The 16,252-nt window shown below is 40.8% G+C and overlaps 2 protein-coding genes across 3 annotated transcripts in view; one reads left to right on the top strand and one right to left on the bottom strand.

Moving 5' to 3' along the window:
- Window positions 1-6,797, top strand: part of pcca (propionyl-CoA carboxylase subunit alpha) — a 48,100-nt gene extending 41,303 nt beyond the window's left edge. Inside the window, exons 21-23 of the mRNA XM_077246898.1 lie at window positions 2,040-2,180; window positions 3,555-3,632; window positions 5,861-6,797. Of these exons, the coding sequence (XP_077103013.1) occupies window positions 2,040-2,180; window positions 3,555-3,632; window positions 5,861-5,929 (288 nt within the window). The 3' untranslated portion in view covers window positions 5,930-6,797. The remainder of the gene's footprint in view (window positions 1-2,039; window positions 2,181-3,554; window positions 3,633-5,860) is intronic.
- Window positions 6,798-6,967: 170 nt separating this feature from the next.
- marchf4a (membrane-associated ring finger (C3HC4) 4a) overlaps window positions 6,968-16,252 on the bottom strand; it is a 104,410-nt gene continuing 95,125 nt past the window's right edge. For both annotated transcript variants that reach the window (XM_077246899.1, XM_077246900.1), the window contains one exon: window positions 6,968-8,179. In XM_077246899.1, coding sequence (XP_077103014.1) covers window positions 7,716-8,179 — 464 coding nt within the window. In that variant the 3' untranslated portion in view covers window positions 6,968-7,715. The remainder of the gene's footprint in view (window positions 8,180-16,252) is intronic.

The following is a 16,252-nucleotide window of genomic DNA, read 5'->3' as shown; positions in this document are numbered from 1 at the left end:
TTTCCTTTTTGCTAAATATAGCACAGAAATGACATCACAAATATACAGGGGGGTCTTCACAATGACACACTGGTCAGGAAGTGTCACTGAGGGTGAGAAACTTAACTAGTAAAGAACTAGTAGTACAAAAGTATTTGGCTCTTTTGTTGAGGACATACAACATTCAAAGAATTAAAAATAGGTTTTTAGAAACTATAAACACACACACACACATATTACGATACTAATTACGTCACAAAACAAATTGGTGCATATATATACATACAAAACAAATTGGCACATATATATATATGTGCCAATTTGTTTTCTCAGATAAATACCTTAATGAAACCTGATGGTATAATTTCTTTTACTGACATATAAATTAAACATTTGCTAAGGTTTTGAGTTCTGTAATTGATGCTCTGAAAATGGCCCTGGAAGTATGACCCCCCACTGTACTCAAATATCCATCTCACCTCCCTCTCATCCCTCCGTCCTGTGGTGTCAGTGGCCTGTTCTTTATGTGACTGTATTAATTAGCTCTTCATTTGCTCTGCCGGCTGTTATGAGCTAATGGCTCTCCATTAGTGTCTGTATGGAGAGCAGGGGACTGATGCTCTTGGCATACTGCTGCTACTGTGTGTGTGTGAGAGAGAGAGAGAGAGAGAGAGAGAGAGAGAGAGAGAGAGACTGAGAGTTTGTGGGAGTTTACGTTGGTAATCATTACATTAGCAAAACTGCTTTTCATTCATTGAGCAGTGCGGATGGCCAGGCTTCACTCGTCTGTTAATTGAATTAGACTGGGCACTGACAGAGCCTTTCATCTGTCTGAGACTCACAAAGAAAAATAAACTGTTAGCTGCCCGGCATGTGTTTGGAAACCGATTTGTGCTGCCATCTAAAGAAGGAGATGGGAAGCTTAGGAGAATATAATGGGAGATCAGGCCAGCCTAGCCGAGTTGTTCACTGACCATATGTTGCCATGAGTAGGTCTGAAATGCACAGAGAAAACCATTAGTATCTTTTATGTAATTGGCACTTTTTTTCACTGGATCCCCCTGGAAGTATATGATTGCTTGATGGGACCGCATCACATGAATAATGTGCATAGTCCCAAGCCTTTTTTTTAGCAACTATCGTGAACTGTGGCATAAAAAGCGGAGAAATTAGTTCATTTAGACTAGAGCCTTTAAAAAAGAGCGGGAACTGGTAAAACATATGCTATAATAATATGAAATGTTAGTGATAGCTATACACTATCCTTCAAAAGTTTGGGGTCAGAAAGATTTTCAATATTTTAAAGAAATTAATACTTATTTAGCAAAGATGCATTCAACTGAAAATTCAGCTTTGCCATCACAGGAATAAAATAAATTCCAAAATATATTACAAATTAAAACCATTGTGTTATATTTCTGTTTAATATTTGTAAATAATGTTATAATATTTTAAAATATGACTCTCTTTACTGTATTCTGATAAAATAAATGTATCCTTGCTGAGCATACGAGATTCTTTTTTCTAAAACAACCTTACCGACCCCAAACTTTTGAACTGTAGTGTATGTCGCTCACAAAAACACAATCAGAATACACTTATAATTTTGAATGGCTGTCAGTGAAGGCCGATGCACCTTCCGGCATCAAGCAGCAGAGCCTAACAGACGTTATAATCACGACCATGTCTGATACATATTACACACAAAAATAGGTTTATGAAATTTCAACATTAGTTTTGAGACCGTTAGTATCAGGTAAATTAAATATACATGGGCATAATATATGGGTATGTTCTGCAGCATTTCCATCCACCTAAGGTAATTTTCCACATTTTTTGGGGGTGTGTAGTCTTTTAAGACTAATGTGAAATGATGGGTCTGAACAAGATACAATATCTACTAGACTTTGTACTGCTAAAACAAATGGGTGAAATGTGTTTTTGTCTGTGTGTTTGTCTTCTGGAGTGTTTGTCTTTTGGTTGGTTATAGCATCGTAGTTTTCTGTATTCAATTCATTGAGTTATCCGTGTACTCATTTCTATGTGTTTCATGTGTTCAGTTTAAGTTGCGTGTGCTGAGTAACCTGGCAGCGTCCCTCAGCAAGCACATGCCAGAGAAGGTTCCTGAAGACACCAGTAGTATCCTCCGCTCTCCCATGCCAGGATCAGTGGTGGCTGTGTCTGTTAAACCGGGGGATAGGGTAAGTGGCTTACTGGAAATTCTGCACATTCAGCATAACTATATCACTCTCATTTTCTCTGTTTAACTTTATGATATGGATTAAAATTCAGTCTTGATTGCTTAAAGGTCTGTAGGTGAATTGTTCCAAATAACTGCAACTTTTAAGGAAGCTGACCTCTAAATATTACACATAAAAACAATCAGACAGTTAAATGCCAGTCACTTAGACACGATAAAGATAAAACAAGATAAAAAAGAATCGAGGGATATTAGCAATAAATGATGGATTTATGTTGCCATGATGGATTTATGATGTACTCCCTCATTATTTACATTTAGTTCATTTTGAGTAAAAAACAATAACATTGTGTAGCTTTAAGTACTGGGTTGTTTTTCAATATAAACAATGAGAGCACTTGGAAAAAAATCAATGAGCCACTTGTGCTTAGTTGCTCACACTCTAGGTGATTTATTAAGCGTTAAAGTGATTCCTGAAGTGCTGCCATTGTATTCAATTCACCCAACCAGGTGTTCATCAAATGATCTCCTTTTGTGTTCCACAGAACAAAGAAAGTCATACAGGTTTGAAATGACGCGTAAATGAGAATAACATTTTCTATTTCGAGGGAACTATTCCTTTGAATTACGTGGGTTGCATTGGGATGACATCATTTGTAAAGCTAACAGTGCACTTCAGTATGACAAAACGTCTCTGTGTGTGTGCGCGTGTTGCTGTCAAGTTGAATTGAATGTTTCCTGACTCAGTTTGTTAATGACTTATATATAATGCACAGACCGACTGGCTCCGACTAATACATCTGAGCTCTTCCAGTAAAACATCTCATTCACTCAGCAACGTCACACACACAAGAACGCTGCAATGAAGAGCTCTCACGCTGATTAGTCTCCACACACACACACACACACACACACACACACACACACACACACACACACACACACACACACACACACACACACACACACACACACACACCAGCGACGTTCACACCTGATGTTACCACTTCTGCATAGATAAGACATTATTATTCCTTGTGGATGGAGGGAAACAGCTATTCCTCAGTGCTTGCTTATTTCCATAATCCATTTCCTTAATGGAGAGTTTGATAGATATAAACAGAGGTTTCTTTTATTGATTTTGCTCTCACGTTACAGCGAGCTTTGTTCGTTTGTTAACCGCTATCACTCTTCTAATGCATGCTCCTTTATGAAATGATATTACAATATTACCCTGCTCTTTGTGCTGAGGTCGTTTTATGTGCTAGTCTATTAAGATATTCTGTGAATTGAACATTTCAAGACATTATTAGAAAGTAGTCATTGTGGAATGCCTGTTGTGGGTTTTGTTCATATATCTGCATGTGTTCTGAAGGTTGCAGAGGGACAGGAGATTTGTGTGATTGAGGCCATGAAGATGCAGAACAGCATGACCGCAGCTAAGGCAGCCAAGGTACGCACACACACACACGCACAAAGACACACACACACACACACACACACACACACACTGATACATAATCCTTCTCACTACTCAGTGCATCATAAATCGATATAACATATAGAACATACTCTTCCACATACATCAGCTACATTACAGTACTCAACATCATGAGAGAGAGAGAGAGAGAGAGAGAGAGAGAGAGATCAAGGGGCCACAGTCCATTATCCACACTTGTATTCTGACCAGACCACTTAGCTATTGTGAAAGTCTTTTCCTTCTTGTCAGAGGGCTGAAACCAGACTGTGGTCATGGTATTTATGATTCTTTTGATGGACAGCAGTATTTTGTACTTCATGCCATGGTTATTATAGTTAACTAAAAATAAAACAAATATTTTTGTTACTTAAACTTAACCTGAAGAAAAAAAAAAATATATATATATATATATATATGTATGTGTACGAATTTCAGCTAGCTTCTCATTTTCAATTAGTTTGACTTGTACTAAAATAACTAAAACTAAGACTGAAATAATAATTTAAAACTGTATGGCCAGTACTGGTCAAACGTTTGGAAACATTACTGTTGTTAATGTTTTTGAAAATGATCTTATGCTCACCAAGGCTGCATTCATTTGATTTAAAAATACAGAAAAAAAATTATATTGTGAAATATTATTGCATTTTAAAATAAATTGTTTTCTATTTTAATTTACTTTAAAATATAATTTATTTCTGTTTGTGCAAAGCTGAATTTTTTTTCAGCCATTACTTCAGTCTTCAGCATCCCATGATCCTTCAGAAATTATTCTAATATGCTGATTTATTATCAATGTTGGAAACAGTTCTGCTGCTTTAAAAAAATGTATAACCTGTGATACTTTTTTCAGGATTCTTTGATGAATATAAAGTTAAAAAGAGAAACATTTATTCAAAATAGAAATCTTTTCTAACAATTTAAATCTTTACTATAACTTTTTATCAATTTAACACATCCTTGCTGAATACAAGTATTAATATCTTTCAAAAACAGGAAGAAAGTAAAAAATTACTGACCACAAACTTTTAAACTGTACTGTATAAATATCTTCACTGTCATTGACGATCAATTTAATGCATCCCTACTGAATAAAAGTATTAATGTCTTTTCTAAAATAAAATTGAACTTTTGAAAGGTAGTGTACATCTAATGGATTATATGTCTTAGAATATCTGATCAAATGCTCTGTGCTCTTCTGTGATTAACAGCTCATATATTTCACACGTATGCTGATTCTTAAATTATGGGCATTTTGGATTAGAAATCTTTAAAAATATGTAAACAAACTATGTTACTTTATTTTACTTTTTGAAGAAAATATTGATCTTTGTTAAAATGATCAAAAACTAAATGACTTGGTAATGGATCCTAATGAAAAAAAAAGAAAGAAAGAAAAAAAATATATATATATACATACATACTTTCATCTGTTTGCAATGGACAGATCAAGCAAAAATAATTGAAATAGCTCAACACAACAAATGTTTCAAGTGGTTTCCCCAAATTCAACTTCTGCAGTCTCAAAATGAATCAACCCCCTGAATGCAATCCCTCATAACAGCAGAAATCTGCAAAACAGCACACCTGATGCAACTAATCAAGGGCTTCATTAGTGTATATATATATGTATATGTGTGTGTGTGTGTGTGTATGGTAATGAGAGCAGTGTTGAGGATAGTGTTTCTGTAAAAAAATGCATACTAAATTAAAAAATGAAAATATGATTGTAGGTTCTTAGGAAGAGTACAAAATGGAATTTCCCTGATTTTAATATAACGCATATAGAAGAGGCACTATAAAGTTTAAAGCTATTAGTATCTATCTTTTTAAACTAGTTATTGATTTTATATTTAAAATCACATTAAAATCATCCTAGGTGACCGATGAGTTCTCTTAATTGAAGAATCATCCATATACTCTTATATAGGAAAGAATACGTATGGGTGAAGAAACAATGAAGCCAAATGGTTGCAATGATAATTCTCATGTGTTGTAATTCAAATGAAAACAAAACCTCTTACCATCTTTCGTAATATGGAAAGCATTAATTTCTTATTAAATAACTTTCTCCATTGTTTCTCTGGGAAGCTTCCGGTGTCCAATGTGTGTTTGATTGACTTTGATAAATTAGTATACACAAATAGCTTTTTCAGATGCAGAACGCATGGACCTTTCTCATTTAATGTGTTGTTGTTCAGGTGAAGAGTGTGCACTGTAAAGCTGGAGATACAGTCGGAGAGGGAGATCTACTGGTAGAACTGGAGTAGCAGGACATCATCATCATCATCATCATCTGCAGGTCGCTGTGGAGGAGCAAACAAAGACACTAATAGAGTAGATGGAACATTCCTCCATTCATAGTTTTACTTTCTTTTATACATTCTGACTATAATGTATCTATCTCCCTGGAATTCCACTGAAGGAAATGTCAAAACACTTACATTATCCTTGTGCCTTGGCCCTCCGTTGGAGGTTTTCTTGTTTCACATGGAACCAACCACAATTTGACATCATCAGCAGCAGTTGCGATTGTATTTGAACACATGTTTAAAAGCAGTCAATGAAAGCTGTTGACACACTCACTCATTCTCTCTCTCTCTCTCTCTACTCTCTGTGTACATTTAACCTTGTTTAGAGAAATGCTGTGAATGATTGGCATTGCTTCAACTAAATCTTAATTGTTAGGTCATAGTATGCAATGATTTTTGTCCCATGATTATTCAAACATACTATGGCCTATGTATTCTTTTCACCTCTAAATCGCCAATCCCACACTCGTATATTTAAGCGTTTCTTCAGAATATACAGATACACGCCTCATTTCTATTAAACTTGTCAAGAAACATGCAAGCTAATAATGTCACATGATCATATGTGATTTTTTTCTGCACAAGTTGTTCTTGGATATGTAGGATCTAAGGAGAAAGAAATGGAGGAGTGGACCATTACCAGAAGGTGAAGGCAGATATGATTACTCGTATCACAGACAGCAGTGGTCAGGCTTGGAAGCCAGAAGACCCACCGGCACTGGTGCTGTTTCCTGTTTTCTATCACTCAGCCACTTAGATCCACTTTCTGTCTGTATTTGTTTTGAGAAAAAAATAAGTGTTGTAATAAAAATGGGATTAATGTTAACATTCCAAGTGCTGTTGATTGTTTGAAACCCCAGGCTTGGAAAGCAAACACGTTGGAGCACATAAAATGCATTACTTAAATGATTTAATTGAATAATTGAATATGCTCTGTGACTGGAGTCATCTCTTGCATAAAAGAAACGGACACATACAACAGTTAAACCAGTTGGATTTGTTTTCTTTTTTTTCTTTTTTTAATGTAGCAACCTTTTTTTCTCACATATTTAACAAATGTAAACAAAGTAAGTCCAAGAGATTTGCCTCAAATTGAGTCAGTTTTTTTTTTAGTAGTAGTAGTAGTTTGATTGCTGCACGTTGTCTCCACTGTAACGTGGTTTCCTATTGTTGGTGTACAAGACTGTCCAAATGAGAGAGGATCGATTTCCCTAAAAAACTGCCTAAAAGTGTAAACACAATAGTTTGATTCTTCAATGCCGCATTGACATTTAATAATAGGATTTTATCTGAAAATACAACCTGTAGTTATCAGAAAATTAGTGTAATGCTGCATGTTTTACAAAGAACGCATTTGTTCTTCACTCTGAGACATTTTAGTTCAGCAGTGACTGTCAGTGTAGAAACTGGATTGCATCGGTAAGGTTGTGCTTCATAATGGTCACAGCTCTGACCTTGACCTGACAATAAACTCAGCAAACACACTCAGAGACACTTCACTGATCTTTGACCTTTTTCAGCGGCTTGCATAATTTCTAGTATGCAGCTTTATGGCCATAATCTTTCCTGTAACCACTGCGAGAGAAACTTGCTTTCTTGTTTTATTCAATACTGTAAAAAAAATGGAAAAACAAAAACTCCTTTAAACCCGGACAACACTGCACTGGGTAACACGGTTTAATTCTCTTCAGTGAATCCTTTCTTTAAATACGTTGCATGCAGAGATTGAACGGTAAACCAGGCCTCACACTGTAGTAACTCTCATGACCAGTTCGCGGTTGCTGTTGCTGGTCTGTCCGCGCGGCTCCTGGGGTCTCAGGTGGTGGCTGAGGAGATGAAGGATGTTGTAAGCACAGTGGTGGTCCGGCAGCGAGGGCTGTCCGTTGCTGGGCTCAGGTGAGTCCTGCGGCTCTGTCGTGGCACCTGCTGCCAACTGGACGGAGTTTGTGGAGGGGGTTACGGTTCCCGCCGCGGCCGCTGCAGCCGCAGCCATGAGGGAGGACGTGGAGGTGGAGGCTTCGCCTTCTGTGCCGGACGGCCCCATGCGGTGTGGCAGCGGCAGAGAGAAGTTCCGGAATGTGGCACAGGTCTTCTGGTGCTCCTCATTGTCTTTGACCTTGTCGTAGTTTAAGACTTTCCACTGTTGATTAACAGCCTGCCAGCGGTTAAAGATGCGAAATACGGAGGGACCCTCGTGGACAATCAGAGCTAAAAGAGAAGGATAGACAGATTTGTTAAGTGAGGGATAATGTACTGTCAGAACAAATGGGTCTGTGTAGGAGATTCAATTTGCTGAAAGATCTTTTAATGGGTGCTTTGTACAGTGCCCAATTAAAAATACAACTTTAATTCTAAATGTACTGCATAGAAAATATTATGCAGTACAACTGTTTTTAACAAAGAAATGTTTTTTGAACACAAAATCATATCAGAATGATTTCTGAAGGATTGAAGACTGTAATAATGGCTGCTGAAAAATCAGCTTTGCCATCACAGGAATAAATTACATTTCAAAATGTTTTTTTTTTAATTGTAATATTTCCCAATTTTGCTGTTTTGATCAAACATGCAGCTTTGAGGAGCAAAAGAGATCTCTTTCAAAAAGTTAAAAAAAATTGTTAATCGCCTCAAACTTTTGATCGGTAGTGTATTTAAATACAACCATTAATGTCTTTTAAATTATATGCTTGAAGCTTTACCTAGGGAAAAAAATCCATTACTGTGTACAAAAAAAGTACAGTATTGCTGTGGATGATGGTGAATAACAGGAACATGTCACGCTGTTGGATGGGACGATTGGCCAATCAGAATCAAGTATTCCTAAGAGCTGTGTAATAACTAACTGCTAGATTCCATTCATACTTGCACTGATAAACATGAGCATCATGTAAACTCCACAAAAATATGAACTTCTACTCCATTTGGAAACACTGAAACTGAACACTTATACTTTTACTTTTACTCAATTAGATTTCCCAGGCAAAACATGATACTTTACTTCTCACAAATCATTTAGACCGCCAAAGTGCATTTTTCAGAGGTCATCATGACATTTTCCTGGACATACAAGCCAATCCAATTAACATTTAAGCATAGTCTTTTTCAAAATATGGTGCCCCACTTTTCTATATTTAATCACGTTTGGCATTTTAGAACCTCTTTAATTAATATTATATAAGAAATTACGTGTAATTATGCTATTAGTGTATTTTTGAAGCTACATGGTTAATACAGGCATTTTCTCTCCACTTGTAAAACATTTACTTGACAACAACAAATCCCAATGACTCCATTGAACAAGAAACAGTAACAAATGTTACTGAGTACTGTAACAAATGTTACACAGTAACAAACAGGTTGAGGTGCTGTCAAAATGATCTCTTTTTTGTAATTTTTTTTTTAATACCTCTGGCTTGGTTTAACTCGCACCATTGTATTTGTTTCTTGAGAGGTCCAGATAGAAAGAGAGTGGTGGTTTGCATTAATCTTTTATGTGACAGTGGGTTCCCCTCTGAATGTCTGCAAGGCCGCACATGTACTGTATCTCTACACTTTTTTCAGACTGCTACTATCTTCCCCCCTTTCGATTTTCACTCTCTGAGCTCTGATGACAGTTTTTTCATCTCTCTGCAAATGTTAGATTACAAAGGCTTGTATTTTGTGCAGTTGAAACCGATCTCTGATCACTGTGAAAGGCTAGTGCCGTCCCGAGAGCCCTGAGGTTCTCCTCTCACTCTAGCTGCTCCAGAATCAATGAGACAGACCACTAACAGATGTTATCACTGCACACTGCAGACCACTAAAACAAGCAGCGTGCGAGAAGGTAATGATAAACCACGGTTTTCAATCGCCTTTTCTACAACAGCCTAAGGCAAAGCCCTGCAGTTGAGAAAACTGGAAATGCTGAAAATGAAACAAGACTGCACCAAATTTGTTTCACCTTTCATATGACATCAGTCATATTTGTTCAGTTAAATGATGGGGGTTGATGCTGTAGTGGTTGCTGTTATTAGTTTTATTGGAACAGGTAACTGGTGTTTCAGTAGACAGAGCAGAATTTATGTGTCCACAGTGGCATTTATATGCAGCAAATGTGTACGAGTTGAAATTAGGTTGTGGAGGAGTTTATTAGCGTTCCAGCATCATGAAGATGCTATTGCAGCTGAAACCTAATTTTTCCAGTCTCTCTTTCTCTCTCTTCCCCAGTTGGACTGAACATCCTCTCATTACAAGGAGAGAATGTGAGACGTGTATGGATTTAACACAAACAGAGACACAAACACGCACATTTTTCTTGCGCCAAGAGGATGGCTGAAGGAAATTCTAAGGGAAAAGCTTGAATTTTTATCAACAGTTTTTTCTGCTGTATTGTGGGATTTATTTGGATCCAAACCAGTCCCACAGTGGATGGGAACAGGGCCGGCTGTGAAAAGCCACGTTGCCACCTGTCTCTTCTCTTAGCTTCACTCTCAGTCTTTCTCTTGTTCTCCTTCCTTTTTTGTTCCCATAGTGCTTTCCCTGTCAGATGAATCTACATTATGGCAGATGATATTAAACTAATGACTATAATTAGGCACACTGTTATGTCATATTTCAGTATTAAACTGAAAGCTGTATGAGTAAGATATCATCCCATCTGAGCAATCTTGAAAATAAACAAAATTGCTTCTTGGGTAATAGTGATGAATAATAGCATTTCATTAAATAGTAATGGAACACCTTTAGAAAAGCTTTAAAAATGTTTCTTGAATTATCACATCAAGAAAAAGAAGAAGAAAAACCTTTTTCATACAGAATTTTAGGTAAAACATCTAAAAAATATATCTCCGCATTTCTTCATAATATTTGATATCTAAATTTTTTTCCGAAATGCTTAAAACGGTTATTGTTTCAACCAAACAGCAAAGTAGATTGAAAATATTAATATGTAAGAAATAAAACTAAATAAAAATATAATAAAAATAATCATTGTATTCCACTCACTGAACACAACATTATATTTAAATGTTTAAATATAAATTAAAAGTTAAATCATTTTCATGTAAAAGTGGCAACATAATACATATAAACACTCAATTTTGAATGATGACAAAAACAACTATTTGATCACAGTTTTAAATCAAAGATCGAACTTTAAAAAACGTAGTGACCAGATTAGAATCATAGTGATATTTAAAATGTTGCTTGAAAATATATATTGGCAGCAAATTTATTGCAAATATATAATAATATTCAATGTATCGCCCATAACTATACAGTTCAATCCATGCATTCATGTATATCATGTACACATATCATGTATCATATGATATCTGTACATCAATTATCACATATATACACATATATAATGTGTAAATATCACATATATTTGTTTGTTTCACTGTCTTACTTTCATCTCGGTTGTTGCATAGGATGTATCATTTATGTTATGTTGTATGGCTTATTTGTAACCCCAGACATAATCCATGGACTTCATGCAGTTTCTGCACTGCTTTTTGAGGAAAAATATGGAGAGTTCTGTAAAATACATTTCACATATGGTTAAAAAAGAAAAACAGAGATGATTGTACAGTTTTATCAATAGCTGAAAGCATCAACAGTTATCCAAAATATTGTATAAACCCACATTTTGGATAAAAGCCCCAGCTAAGTGAATAAATATAAATGTTGTGTGATACATTGTTCATAAAAATCTCAGAAGACCTGATGCTCCCTTCCTGTCAAGAGGGGAAATAATAAAAGGCCAATACTATTCTCAGTGATAGTGTTTCAATGAAATGATCACCTTTATGCATTATCTCCATTCTCTCCATCTAATCAGACAGAATGGACTCTTGTTCTGTCTCCCTTCCAGTCTGGCAGCAGAGCGATACATCACAGAGGGAAACTCTTGAGGAACTCTGCCATTAACCTACAGCATGCACACGCACAAACGTATGAGCCACTAAAACAATCTCGACATCACCATTGTTCAGCTCCATCACATTCACCCTCTTTCTTTTTTCTTGCAGTCGCGATTACCCAAGATAGCGCTGCTCTGAGAAAACCTCATTAATCCCTGTGAGCCACTGGAGAGGTGAAACAGCCATTCCACTCCAGCTTCTGCAGCATTGTGATGCCCATTTAGACAGAAGGCACTAGGTGGCAAATATTTTATGTTGCAGCTGTCATGTGTGGATGTTAAGGAGAGAGCTGCAGTTGTTGACACTCTTGCTGTAACTCCCATATAACTTTATGTCCAATCTGCACTTATATCAGAATAGAGAGCTGTCTAAACCTCATACATCAAACTGCAGCTATATCGCAGGTACTCTGTCCAATACCTTTGCATTTATTCAAATGGCAGAATACAATTGTCAGTGCTGAATATGATTCATACACATTTTTGTTTTGAAACAGACATAAGGTATGGTAATATTAGAGGAAATTGATGAAAATTGGCTCATTATCTGTTGTTAGTAGTGTAGTGACAGTTCACAAAGAAGTCACTTTCAAACCATGCAGCTTTCTGTTGGTCAATGTGGCGAATTTGAGTGACATAAGCCCCTTTCACACAGAGAAAATACACAGATAAAGTGACCTGGGATTTGACCCGGGTTCGTTTGACTTTGGTTCATTAACACTGTCAGTGATTTTCCGGAATTAGAGAGTGCTTTCACAAATCCCGTAAAGACACGTGACATTGATGTGACATGTAGGCCTAATGTCTCAGCAACATCTATAGTTCCCTTTCGTTGTCACTCCGAGTTACCTCGGATGACGACGAATGGGGTTTCGCTAAGAACACCTATCGACTTCGAGTATTACAAAACGAGCCAATGGCAAAGAAATGCCATGGGTTTGCGGAATTTGCATAGCGTATCTCCGCCTTACCTCGTGGGTATAAAAGGAGGACGCCGGCAACATGCAGATATGTTTTCGCTTCGGAGCCAAGAGTATTTCTTCACTCCACAGCCATCTCTGACTTCGCTCTACGAGACGAGCTTCTCTCTCTGGTGTTGGTGTGACGGCGATCGGCAGCGAGCTCACAGTGCCTGCTGATCTGTGCAGTGATCTGCCATGGTGTGTGTGTCTCCCTGTGCGCTTCAACATCGCAGAGTTTTTTTCTCCTCTCATAAAAGAGCTCGCACGCGGCACGTCTTTTTAAAACCATTTCTGGTTGCATCGGACTGGTATCGGACTCTGATGGGCACGAGCGCTGTCTAGTATGTTTGGGCTTTGATCATGCTTGAACAGCGCTCGTGGATGACTCATGTTCTCTCTGGGAACGTGATTATCGCGTCATATATAGGTCGAGACTCGGTGAACTCGCAAGAGTGAGAGTCCCCTCATCCACCACCCGATCTTCGGCTGGTGGCCAGGGTGACCTGAGGGTGTTGGTCTGGAACAAGGCGCCGACTCTGTGTCAACGCCCCAGCCCCCCCTCTTTAATGACGGTGCCCGCTAGCGAACTGATGATTCCACGAGTCTACCCTCGGGTGGCCCGTGTGTTTTCATTTGAAGCTACAGAGGATGATGCTGTGTCTGTAGCAGCATCACTAGGTGGGCTTGATTCTTTTGGAAATGATGACTCGTCACAGCTGCCACCTTCTGGTGTGCATACGGCTGTGCTTGAGTCTGATCTGGAGATGAGGCCATGCTTTCCCGGGACGATTGGTTTTTGGGTGAGGCCGCCGACCCGCGTCCACGGCAAACCCCAATATCTTTCCTCCCGGACGTGCATGATGAGATCACGGGTCCTCTCGTTGGTCTCATCTGCCTTTCCTCCCCTCAGGGGCCGCTGCCCATGGGTACACTGGGGTCCCCCCGGGTGAACGCTCTAATGTGCCCGGTGCAATCCTAAGCACCCGTCCAAAGCCTGTAGTTCTTTTCGTCTACACTAATCTGTGGCGAAATCCTATAGTGCCATAGGACAGGCAGCCGCCTCACTGCATCCCATGACCGTTCTGCTGGTCTACCTGACCCAGATGCTCATGGACATGCAGGAGGGAGGGACTGACCCGAGGCTCTTCAATGAGCTGCGCGCCGCCACTGACCTTGCTCTCCGAGCGACGAAAGTGGCCGTACGCTCTCGGAGTCAGGTGATGTTCACCAGTCTGGGGGTGACCGGTCTGATGTGCACGATGTTGGGCGGACCCGTCTGCTCGACACCCCCATCTCCCAGGTCGGCCTCTTCGGGCGGTGCGGTTGAGTGCTTCTGCCCAACAGTTCTCAACCGCCCGTGAGCAAATTGAGGTTATTCTGCCCGACGGCCCCGCCGTCCGCTCAGATCCCTCAGTCTGCCCACCGCCGAAGGCGCCCTCCCACGGTTCCAGCCCCGCCCGTTCACCCGGGCCTGGCTCTGGAAGAATGTAGGGGGGATGCCACAGCCCTCTCCAGCCCCGCCCCCCGCAAAACGCCGGGTTAAGCGGCACTTTTGAGATGGGCTGCTCAGAGATGAGACTCAGTTCTTTCCAGGAGTTGGTAGCAGGGCCACTCCTTTCCCCTGTCAGGGCGTGCGCATATCAGTACGCTGTTCTCTCATTCGGGTTAGCCCTGTCTCCTCGCTCCTTCACAAGGTTGTTGAGGCAGCCCTTGTTCCTCCATGGGAACACGGAGTTCGCATCCTGAACTATCTCGGTGACTGGCTGTCTGAAGCTCACTCCTGAGACCAGGTTTGCGAATACAGGGACCCAGTGCTCCAGCAGCTAGCTCGTCTGGGGCTTCGGGTCAACTGGGAAAGGAGTAAACTTTGCCCCGTGCAGAGGAGCTCTTTTCTAGGTATGGACTTGGTGGCCTTCTCCACTCAGCCATTGCTGACTTGCCTGAGACTATCAAGCGCAAGAGTGCGGTTCCACTGAAGTTTTTTCAGAGGCTCCTGGGGCATATGGCATCTGCCGCTCAGATTGCTTCATATGAGACCGCTTCAGCTTTGGCTTCGCGACCGAGTCCCAGGTGGGCATGGCAACACGGCCCCCTCCGAGTACCAGTTACTCCGACCTGCCGTCAGTACTCACCCCGTGGTCGAACCTCAGTTTTCTACGGGTCCGAGTGCCCCTGGAACGAGCTTCCCGGCATGTTGTTGTCTCAACAGATGCCTCCACGGGCTGGGGCGCCATGCACAATGGACATGCTGTCTCACTCTCATATTGAGCAGAAATGCTCCTGAAAAAATCAGTGAGATTTATCACACCCAGGTGTTGAGCAGAAATGCTCCTGAAGTTCAGTGAATTTCTTCACCCCTAGGTGTTGAGCAAGGTTGCTCCTGAAGCTCAGTGATTCTCGCATGTAGTGTTGAGCAGTATGGCATGTCTATTGCCTCGAGTTGCTGGCAGTACGCCTTGCCCTGCACCGCTTCCGGGCGTTGCTCAGGGGTCAACACGTACTAGTCAGACAATACCGCCACAGTAGCGTACATCAACTGTCAAGGTGGTCTACGCTCGCGCCGTATGTCGCAACTCGCCCGCCACCTCCTCTTATGGAGTCAGAAGCATCTGAGGTCGCTTCGAGCCATTTTCATTCCCGGAATCCTGAACTTTGCAGCCGACGAGCTCTCACGGCTTCAGCCCCTCCCTGGAGAATGGCGATTCCATCCCCAGTCGGTTCAGCTGATTTGGGACCAGTTCGGGGACGCACAGATAGATCTGTTTGCCTCTCACGACTCGACCCATTGCGACCTGTATTATTCCCTGACCGAGGGCACCATCGGCACGGATGCACTGGCGCACAGCTGGCCGCGGGGCCGCAAATATGCGTTCCCCCAGTGAGCCTTCTTGCGCAGGTTTTGCGCAAAGTCAAGGAGGTCGAGGAGCAGGTCCTTCTGGTTGCTCCCTACTGGCCCACCCGGACCTGGTTCTCCGAACACATACTCCTCGCGACAGCACCTCCTTGGCCCATTCCTTTGAGGAAGGACCTTCTTTCTCAGGGATGGGGCACCCTGTGGCACCCTCGTCCCGATCTTTGGAGCCTCCAAGTGTGGCTCCTGGGCGGGACCAGGCAGGTTTGAGTACCCTACCACCTGCGGTGGTGGCTACCATCACTTCCGCTAGAGCGTTGTCCTCGAGACACGTCTACGCGTTGAAGTGGAACCTCTTCGTCAGCTGGTGCTCTTCTCACCGAGAAGACCCCCGGAGATGCTCGGTCGGTGTCGTGCTTTCCTTCCTTCAAGAAGGGTTGGAGCGAAGGCTGTCTCCCTCCACCCTCAAAGTCTATGTTGCCGCAATTGCCGCACTCCATGACTTGGTAGAAGGTAAGTCCTTGGGGAAGCACGACCTGATCATCAGGTTCCTGAGAGGAGCGAGG

The sequence above is a fragment of the Siphateles boraxobius genome, unplaced genomic scaffold (genome assembly GCF_051911475.1).
Source record: "Siphateles boraxobius isolate OS27281-9 unplaced genomic scaffold, OSU_SipBor_1 29, whole genome shotgun sequence".
NCBI classification, from domain to species: Eukaryota; Metazoa; Chordata; class Actinopteri; order Cypriniformes; family Leuciscidae; genus Siphateles; species Siphateles boraxobius.
The sequence above is the reverse complement of the archived record's forward strand: the minus strand, read 5'-3'. Positions and strand labels throughout refer to the sequence as shown.